Consider the following 10,226-nt stretch of genomic DNA (forward strand, 5'->3'; position numbering starts at 1 on the left):
AAACTATAGTTTGTTAACAAGAAATTTGTGGAGTGGTTGAAAAATGAGTTTTAATGACTCCAACCTAAGTGTATGTAAACTTCTGACTTCAACTGTAATAATGCATTTGATTAAAATGCATTGCACTGTTCCAAACATGGCAACCCTGCTTGCTATTAACAGTTTATTTGGGGAATTGCAGTGGCGAATTCTGAAGAAATACAGGATATAAACTACTGATGAAAATAAATTTTTTTAAATGTAATTTTGACTGTTATCAAGGTTTCACACACTTGTTAAAAGACTGATTGTGTTGCTTGATTGTACTGTCCATGAGGTAAACTTGTATATATCTTAGAGTGAGATTATGGACTTTTTATGGATGGTTTGGTTGTAAAGCAAAAATAAAATGGAAAGAGTACATATCCAGGCTTTGTAATCATTTGATAACGTCAGTGACAATTGGGAGAAACTGGGAAAGAGCTGCAATAAGCCAAGGATAAACTATGTGTAATAGATCTATACATTAGTCTAGCTTTTGTTAGTCTCACAACATAGGCCTATATATTTTAAGTGAAGAGGATACAGGACAAGACAACCGAACAAATTATACATTCTTGTATTTATTGACCATTTCTGGATACAAATTGTCATAGGGCACAATAGAAATATAGACATTGTACATTTATAGACAGTGTACATTTAAAGAACGATCCCATCTCAACTTTGCATGAATTAATGTACATGGATGATGTTGGTACATAAGGGCATTGTACATTGTCAAAATAGTTGCAGCTGTGATTGGATATATTTCATTACCGGAGTTCCACATGAACATGATGCCCCTCAAATGGTACCCTATTCCCTATATAGTGCACTACTTTTGAACAGGGCTCTGGTCTAAAGTAGTGCACTATAAAGGGAATAGGGTGCCATTAGGGACTTATAATGGAAAGGAGCACGGTGCCAAAGCCGTACGAGGCCTACAACGGAATTACAAGCTGGAGAGAACACCCAGTTTTTGTCACTAAACACACACATGACAATCTGAACAACCTGAACCAAGCTAACATTTCAGTGCACCAGAAGTAAGATTTATTAAAAAGATAGAACACGCTGGCTAATCGACTACAGTCAGCGAACACAGTTTGCAAAACTGCCAGATCTCCCTGACTTTACACATCGGCTTAGTGACCTGTCTAAGCTAGGTTTAAAAACGGGGTGGTGGGGGCAAATGAGCACACTTTCACTAGTAGCTAGGCAGTTGTCTTTAAAATACCAAGCTACAGTCAGATTAAAAAAGACAGAAAATACACAGACTATGTAATACAAACATTTCTCAAACACTTGCAAGAGGTTACATTGTACATTTGAAACCAGTTGAAGAATGCAATATGGGAAAGTTAAGTGAGTATGAGATTCTGGGCCTTGTCAGGCACAATGCAGTTTTACGGGTTTTTATAACTGAGTTTGTAGCAGCTTGTAGGTTTGAGGAGAGACCCAGTAACTGGACTGTGATCTAGAGATCCCTGACACTGAGAAACACAACGAAACAACAACAAAAAACAGTTTTTCTAGAGTAGACAGCAGACACTGACTGTATCCTCACAGACAGAGCAGAGTATTTCAACATCCTGTACAAAGTGATGATGACACAGAACGGGCCTTGGGCATGTAAAGAGGTGAAATGGAATGATCAGCTATTATACAGACCCATTGGATAAAACAGTGCCACAACAGTAACAATCCAGCTCCTAGTTTGGGCAACCACAGTTTGTTTCACCTAGAACTGACCAAATGGCGATGGGTCGCAACAAGTACTGTAGACTGGAGGACCACATTAAGAGGAACAGCAGATGCCAGAGTTAAATAAAAGCTCCCTGGAGTGATGAGAGAATGTAGCTCCCCACTCAATGAATGCCTACCCATCCTTAAGCCATTATGACATTACTATGTTGAGTTTTCGTAGACGTCAAAGCAGCACAATTCCTCAGGTATTTGAGGACATGTAATGACCCGGAGGAACACGATAAAAAACAGTCTGATCAGATCTTTGATTAATAACAGTACACTTTAGTTTACACAAGCCTTTTCCAGTGGCGCCCCAAAGAGGCTATAGGGAGACAAGCACAAGTCACACCAGAGAGACTAGTAAGGGACAGCTTATTTTGGGTGGGAGGGAGGAACAATTCTGCACAATCAGGAGTAACAGGGAGATGTCTACTACAGAGATTATACATGAATAACATTGCTATAACCATATATTTAATGATCATACTGTATATCCTCGAGATCACTGGTAAGTAGGTGTAATGGATAGATTAACCACTTCACACTTAAAAAGCAAGTATAGGCAAAACTCACCTTTTGTCCAATAGAAAACCTGGAAATAAGTGTATATGCCATACCAGCTCAAGATACCGGTGTTAAGGAAAAAATAGTACCGCTAAGCCGAGAGAATGTCCTATACACTAGTCTTTTGAAAGATGTGTGTCCAAAAACTCATCATCAGAGCATACTTTAGTCCAATATAAAAGACTTGCAATACCATGACATACCCACAGAGAAAGTGTTGTCTGTCACCTGTCCTGTGATTCTTTGATAGATATATGCTTGTCGAGAAACATCCATTGGTTTTCCAGTGCATTTGCAGATAGAGGTTGGATGAACTGTGTTGTTGACCTTCCTTTGGCTAGAAGGCAAGAAAGTGAACAGTAGAACAGGGGTTGGGGTGGCACCAGTATTGGAGATTCAGTCCAGCTCTGGTTGACAGGAAGTCAGTATGTTGAGTGAGGTAGCAAGTTTACTGGTCTTCCTCCTCCTCTCCTTCTTCAGATGATGATTCCTTCGCTGTCTGTTCCTCCTTTTCCTGAAAAGACACCAAACACAGACCGGTCAACCCATGTTTCTCCTGGTTCACACCAACGACAAAACGGAATTGGATTTAATATACTCTAAGTCACCAGCAGACAGTGCATCAATCTTTCAACTACAATAACTGATTTGCAATACAAACAACAGTATCTATTAGGAGTCAATTATACTAATCGGGTCAAAGACTCACTCAAGACAAACATTTTCAGTGCATGTTTTATTCTCAATTAACTTAACATACATTTGTGCAAAAAAAATAGTAACAACAACAAAAAGGGTTGGATGTGTAAATATGTAGAAAATAGTATGTACATAATACAAAGCAGATACAATACAATATGAATGAAGTAAAATTAAAGACCAGCTGATCTGTGTTTCAGACAAGTAACAGTGGTTCACTCTAGTGCACTATCGACTCAATAAAAGCATGTCTGTAAGGCAAAGACACATTTTCTTTCTTTGTAAATAAAATGGCTGATAAAGTTTTGAATTTGACAGTTCCTCAATAGCTCTATAACAGAACATACAGTTCAAGTCGAAAGTTTACATACACCTTAACCAAATACATTTAAACTCAGTTTTCATCATTCCTGACATTTAATCCTAGTAAAAATTTCAGTTTTAGGTCAGTTAGGATCAGCACTTTATTTTAAGAATGTGAAATGTCAGAATTATAGTAGAGAGAATTATTTATTTCAGCTTTTATTTCTTTCATCACATTCCCAGTGGGTAAGAAGTTTACATACACTCAATTAGTATTTGGTAGCATTGCCTTTAAATTGTTTAACTTGGGTCAAACATTTCGGGTAGCCTTCCACAAGCTTCTCACAATAAGTTGGGTGAATTTTGGCCCGTTCCTCCTGACAGAGCTGGTGTAACTGAGTCAGGTTTCTAGGCCTCCTTGCTCGCACACGCTTTTTCAGTTCTGCCCACAAATTTTCTATAGGATTGGGGTCAGGGCTTTGTGATGGTCACTCCAATACCTTGACTTTGTTGTCCTTAAGCCATTTTGCCACAACTTTGGAAGTGTGCTTGGGGTCATTGTCCATTTGGAAGACCCATTTGCGACCAAGCTTTAACTTCCTAACAGATGTCTTGAGATGTTGCTTCAATATGTCCACATAATTTTCCATCCTCATGATGACATCTATTTTGTGAAGTGCACCAGTCCCTCCTGCAGCAAAGCACCCACACAACATGATGCTGCCACCCCCGTGCTTCACGGTTGGGATGGTGTTCTTCGGCTTGCAAGCCTCCCCCTTTGTCCTCCAAACATAACGATGGTCATTATGGCCAAACAGTTCTATTTTTGTTTCATCAGACCAGAGGACGTTTCTCCAAAAAGTACAATCTTTCTTCCCATGTGCAGTTGCAAACCGTAGTCTGGCTTTTTTATTGCAGTTTTTAAGCAGTGGCTTCTTCCTTGCTGAATGGCCTTTCAGGTTATGTCGCTATAGGACTCGTTTTACTGTGGATATAGATACTTTTGTACCTGTTTCCTCCAGCATCTTCACAAGGTCCTTTGCTGGGATTGATCTGCACTTTTTGCACTAAAGTACATTCATCTCTAGGAGACAGAATGTGTCTTCTTCCTGAGCGGTATGATGGCTGCGTGGTCCCATGGTGTTTATACTTGCGTACTATTGTTTGTACTGATGAATCTGGTACCTTCAGGCATTTGGAAATTGCTCCCAAGGATGAACCAGACTGGTGGAGGTCTACAAATTCTTTTCTGAGGTCTTGGCTGATTTCTTTTGATGTTCCCATGATATCAAGCAAAGAGGCACTGAGTTTGAAGGTAGGCCTTGAAATACATCCATAGGTACACCTCCAATTGACTCAAATGATGTCAATTATCCTATCAGAAGCTTCTAAAGCCATTACATTTTCTGGAATTTTCCACGCTGTTTATAGGCACAGTGTATGTAAACTTCTGACCCACTGGAATTGTGATACAGCGAATTATAAGTGAAATAATCTGTCTGTAAACAATTGTTGGAACAATTACTTGTGTCATGCACAAGGTAGATGTCCTGACCGACTTGCCAAAACTATAGTTTGTTAACAAGAAATTTGTGGAGTGGTTGAAAAACGAGTTTTAATGACTCCAACCTAACTGTATTTAAACTTCCGACTTCAACTGTACATAGTGATGCATAGCACGCCTTAATAAGTCTCTCAGTCCAGTGCAGGCTTGCCAAGAGTTCCTTGAGCTCTTTCCGCTGGCGCTCAATCAAGCCCGGGAGATATACAGACTTAAAACATTCGCACATCTCTGGCGTACAACTGGCCACTAGTTGCATCATAGCTTCCACCATATCCCTTGCATAAGAACTATTTCCTAGCCTCCATCCCTCCTGCTCCAGCTCTTTGTCCTGACATAAATACAGAGCAAGCATTTTGCCGCTGGCAAGACGATGCTCATATTTCTCTCCAGAGTCCCAGGTCTCCACCAGTGTTTGTTCCCCCTTAAAGATAAATAAAGAGTTATGACATGAGATATCATGAAAGGATAGTTATCTACAGTTAGGTACAGCTAAAGGTTTAGGTTTAATCAACAACAAATTCAATACCACAAAACATCTAGTGAACACATTCCCCTTAATGCAAAACACAACTACTTCAAAACAAGCAAAACTATATTGTCATATATGTAAGTCTTAAATAGTTTTATTTTACATAGAGTGTTGAGTTTAGAGAATTCAACAATCATTGCTTACCCCGTCCTTACCTGTCTTCAGAATCGCATGAAGACGAGTCCCACAGGTCAGCTTTAGGTCAAAATGTGTCAATTCCTCATCAGAACTATCTGTGTTTGTTGCAAAAAAGTCATCCTGAATGTTTCTTCAATGCAAGTTGTCTGGAATATTTATTGTTTCAAATCAAGCACTATACACCAGGTGTAGTTGACTTCACATCTGGTAGCTGGTTGTTGCAAACAGAAAATGTTAAGTTGAATGTTTTAATTTACACACAATAGCTGCCATGTTTTTTTGTTGATGGCTGAATATCAGTGGAAGATAAGCAGCAGCCACGGAAAACCCTCCCCCAACTTAATTCAACCAATCACAGGGGTGGTGGGTTTGGAGTTCACCTGGAATGAGTTTGCTAGGTTACAAAATTGTGTCTGTTTAGGACACGCCAGGGAACAGGCCGGATGACGAGTTTGATTGTTCGTTGTACATAATTTTGTTTGTATGAACTAGGCATAAGCATTCTAACCTTTGGGATTTCTGGCAGCAGTGAGCATGTGGAGGGGAACAGTGGCGACTTAAAGGAAAAATCCATTCAAAAACTATTAGTCCACTGTTGATACAGTCCCAAAATGTTTTGCATGTCAGCAGTTTTTAAGATTTTCAAGAAGCAAAGTGTCACTTGCCACATTATCATGACTATGTGTTTTGCAGCACCATGATGATGTGTTTTGCAGCATCATGATGTGGTACGTGAAACTTTGCTTCTTGAAAGTCCAATATCTTAAAAACGTAGCTACTAACATGCAAAACATTACAGAACTGCAATAACAGTGGACCGATGAAAAAAAAAGAGTGTGTCAGAGTCAAGGGACATTACTGAGGGAGGCATTAGTTAACCATAATATTAAGACCTATGATAATAAGAATTACTCTTACCTCCTTCTTAGGTCTTCCCCTGCGTTTCATCCCTGCAGTTGAGGCTGCTGGTGTCTTCTGTAGAAACCGAGGGAAGAAAAACAAACAATTAATCTAACTGCACAGAAACCTGCTAATCTACTGTCACTAGAGGGCACTAATACTCCTATAAGAAAGCAGATGGCTTGAGGGCATCAGGTTCATTGGCTATTATCTTGGAAGCTGACAGGAACGGCACACAGGGCACTCCAGTTCGCTGGCCACCTGGTCTGGGGCTCAGAGACAGCTGGTGAAACTGGGCAAGAAGAAACGAGTCCACTTCAGATCTATCCTTGAACCTAAACACACATGCATATATACACATATATCCCTTCCCTGAGCCTACTTCAGATCTATCCTTGAACCTAAACACATATTCATATATACACATATATCCCTTCCCTGAGCCCACTTCAGATCTATCCTTGAACCTAAACACACATGCACATATACATATACACATATATCCCTTCCCTGCACATACACATAGACACACCAACACACAGCGCTTAGAGGAGCGTGGGGGTTGGGGCGAGGAATAGAACTCGCCTGTTGCTATGGTGACAACAGGGAGAAAAGAACTAGGGATGTGTGTTGGGGGGGGGTAATGTCAGCTTGGAAACAGTCTTGCAGCCTGCTGCACCTGCACCACACTGTGCATGACAAGCTACAGGAAGCTGGAGGACAGGAAGCCAGGAGGAAGTATTAACTCAAAACTGAGTGTCTCTTCAAGCGGCCAGTAAACCAAGATCTTAGAAAGGGAAGCTCTGGTCCTGTTATTTTTTACACTTGAGGCGAGAAGGGCCAAAACAGGTACAGTTAACGTATAAATCGTACTTAACAACAGGACATCCTTTGAACCTGATGAGGTTAGCTACCCTTGTGACAACAAAAGGGTCATCAACCGTCATAGGGACATGAAAGTTACTTAGTGCTTGACTATGAGGATGAGAGTGAAAACTCAGGTAATATCAAGTTAAAACCATAGGGGCAGCTAAAACTATAGGGGCTTGTGACAGCTGCTCCATCTGACCCTAATGGTAACCTGTGGTCAACAGGGGCCTGCAGGTTTCGGCAGGATGACTGCTAAGCGTAAGTGACAGTAGCAGGTCACATTCTCTCAGTTGTGTAAAAATAGGGCTACCAAATTGCCTTACCTTGCCCTTGGTGACAGTCTTGTTCTTGCTGCCTTTTGGCCTTCCCCTGGGCCTCTTTGGGGTAGGGGACCCACTGGGTTCCTGAAAGAAAAATATGGGAAATGGTCAGGCATTGTGCACAACATTACAGCCAAAGATGAAAACATGTAAATGGTGGTTCTATAGATGTTGCATCCCAAGGTTTGACACTATGGGCGCAACAATAAATGAAGTGTCTTTTTTTGGAGGGCAAACACAACATGGTATATGATGTGAAGCACACACCTTCTTAAATTGAATACTTTATTATTCAAGACACAAAGAGTGTGCTGTTCAAGGTCAGTGCAACTGACACCCGTTGCTACTTTAGGACTAACAGGTGGTCACAGCCACAGGCTGCCAAGTTCTATTAACTGTAACAAGCTCTAGAGAAATGACAGTGGTTTAAATCAGACCATACAACAAGAGGTATGTAGGAAGTAGTGGCTTACTATAACGCAACAATAATATAGCTTTATGAAGACCAGTGAAGACTGCTACAGGAAAACATTGCTTCTACTTTGCTTACATAAACCGATCAGTTAGAAGCAGAGGGAGCGTATGTGGGTTACTACTGGTTTAAGGGGTTCAGGTTACACATCACGGACAACCTGCCAGAACACATGATGACCATTACAGATGTACACAGCCATGGCTGGTGGAGGGGGGGACTGGTTAATTACCTAACCAGGAAAACCCGGGGCTCGAGTTGGGTGGTCATAGCCAGGCCTGGGAGCCATAACCAACTAGGGCCCTTAGTTTATCCTCGGCAGGCAAACTCCAGGGCCTACACATGATCTATCATACACAGAGAAACTAATGTTGTGTTACAAAGACACTTACATCAGAACCACTTTTCACCGGTGGCTGTTTCCTTGGCCTTCCACGTCCCCTCTTCTCTGCTCCCTCTTTTGTTGAGATGGTGCCCTTATCACTCATGTTGAGGTGTAATCCTAAGAAGAAGAAGAATAATAGTGTCTATTTTCACAATGCATGTAAATTGCATATACTACAATCTCTATTGGTGAATGTAAAACTGACACTTTACCGTAGGGTTCTTATTAGTGTTATTACATAGTAAGTACAGTGACATAAGCATTTGACACGTCCCAATGTATTTGCAGCACTATTTGTGTCTCATCTGCGCTGTATTCGTGGACTACTGATAAATAAACGGGGGTGACATCAACCGGTTGTATATAACACTACATACAGCCGGAGTACGCGCACAATGGAGACAGTCTACCAAGGAAATCTTTATTTAAGCGAAAACAATGTGATGAATGAAATTGCCACAATTCAAGAACCGCACAAATAGCAATAATTTAGAAATACAAATTGCATGCGAGGCTACAGCAGAGTGAAATGTCCTAGTTTGGTATAGGCTGAATGTTTAAAGCCCAGTCGCTACGGGTGCCCCGTTGCTCCATGAAGCACAATACTCAAACGAAAACAAAAAGAGGAAATTCAATCGGAATAAGACTGTATGCAATATCGTTATTTTAGTCCAAAAAATCGGCACCACTATGTTATCGAAGCACATTTACAACATTTACGCTTCCAGCCTATCGAATCCTATGTCAAAATAGCATGAAAACGTGACCGAATGCAAGGTCAGTTTTGTGTTCGTTGCAATAGGTTGGATTGCTCCTACCTTGATCCCTTGAAGATTATGGCCCTCCGCCGAATTATAACGAATGGTTCACCCACAAGCCAGTCGCTTGTTTTACCGGTTAAATCCTTTTGCTAAAGCTCTTGTTTTATTCGACAGACTAGGCTACACAAAATCCGCCCCTTTAAATTCCAGTGTGCAGCACAGCTAATATAAGTATGCTATACAAGAGAATCCCTAGACAAGAGAAAGTAAAAAATATTTTAGGATTGTTTAAAATTACCTTATTTAAAATGAAGCAGGCGAAAGTGCAGATCCAAAGCGTGCTAAAAATAGCTGTCTGTCTTTCTCCAAGATAAAGAAAATGCGCCAGTCTCAAGGAGTTTAGGGCAATTTAAAGAGGCGTCCTCACAGGAGCTATAACATTGGAGGGCGGAGATATGATAAGTGGGCCACCATCATCAACCCAACACCCCAGCCCCTTCATCCATCCCCAACTCCCATTCACATCCAGATGTATTGTTTCAGTGTCCAGGTGGCTAACCTGTAGTCTGACATTTCTTTATGCCTCTATTCCTACAGCCAGGTTAAAGCTGCAGTCTGTAGTGTTCCCACAGCAATATTAAATAATGAAATATTTCCCTTGGTTTGAAAGAAATGATGTACCTTGAAATCACGTTTTTACAAAGTTTTGCTTTCATGGAAAGTAATTACTGGATGACTACATATAATAGAAACCAAGGAAAAAGTTGTATTGTAAGTAGGCCTAGTAGGCTTGTAGCCTATCACATTTAGCATGTTCTCCATTTATAAAATTAAAAATGGTGTCCCACTCTTTGAGTGTATCCATACATTAAGGAGTTTGCTTTAATAGTGTGGTTAATGGTTTCAATTCATTCAGGACTGTGTGCCATTAAATAGCTTCTTTTTTTAAGT

General features: G+C 40.6%; 1 protein-coding gene across 3 annotated transcripts; it reads right to left on the minus strand.

Moving 5' to 3' along the window:
- Positions 1–582: 582 nt before the first annotated feature.
- LOC106572339 (high mobility group protein HMG-I/HMG-Y) lies at positions 583–9,730 on the minus strand. Of its 3 annotated transcripts, none has more exons than XM_014146375.2 (5): positions 9,574–9,730; positions 8,522–8,631; positions 7,661–7,741; positions 6,486–6,542; positions 583–2,848 (listed from the first exon to the last, which is right to left on the minus strand). In XM_014146375.2, the coding sequence occupies exons 2-5, from the start codon at positions 8,615–8,617 to the stop codon at positions 2,783–2,785; spliced, it is 300 nt and encodes a 99-aa protein (XP_014001850.1). In that variant the 5' UTR covers positions 8,618–8,631; positions 9,574–9,730; the 3' UTR covers positions 583–2,782. The 3 variants fall into 3 exon arrangements, with proteins under 3 accessions (XP_014001850.1, XP_014001851.1, XP_045552128.1); XM_014146376.2 differs by having other exon boundaries at positions 9,333–9,712; XM_045696172.1 differs by lacking the exon at positions 583–2,848 and adding an exon at positions 4,879–5,662.
- Between the last annotated feature and the right edge of the window lie 496 nt (positions 9,731–10,226).

The sequence above is a fragment of the Salmo salar genome, chromosome ssa15 (genome assembly GCF_905237065.1).
Source record: "Salmo salar chromosome ssa15, Ssal_v3.1, whole genome shotgun sequence".
In the NCBI taxonomy this organism is placed as follows: domain Eukaryota; kingdom Metazoa; phylum Chordata; class Actinopteri; order Salmoniformes; family Salmonidae; genus Salmo; species Salmo salar.

What these genes read in the sequence shown, in the direction of transcription:
- LOC106572339 (XM_014146375.2), bottom strand. Translation starts at nt 8,617, where the DNA reads ATGAGTGATAAGGGCACCATCTCAACAAAAGAGGGAGCAGAGAAGAGG. An exon ending in AGACTGTCACCAAGGGCAAG is followed by an intron (nt 6,543 to 7,660) that starts GTAAGGCAATTT and finishes CGGTTTCTACAG; the next exon opens with AAGACACCAGCAGCCTCAAC. An exon ending in GGGGAAGACCTAAGAAGGAG is followed by an intron (nt 2,849 to 6,485) that starts GTAAGAGTAATT and finishes GTGTCTTTTCAG; the next exon opens with GAAAAGGAGGAACAGACAGC.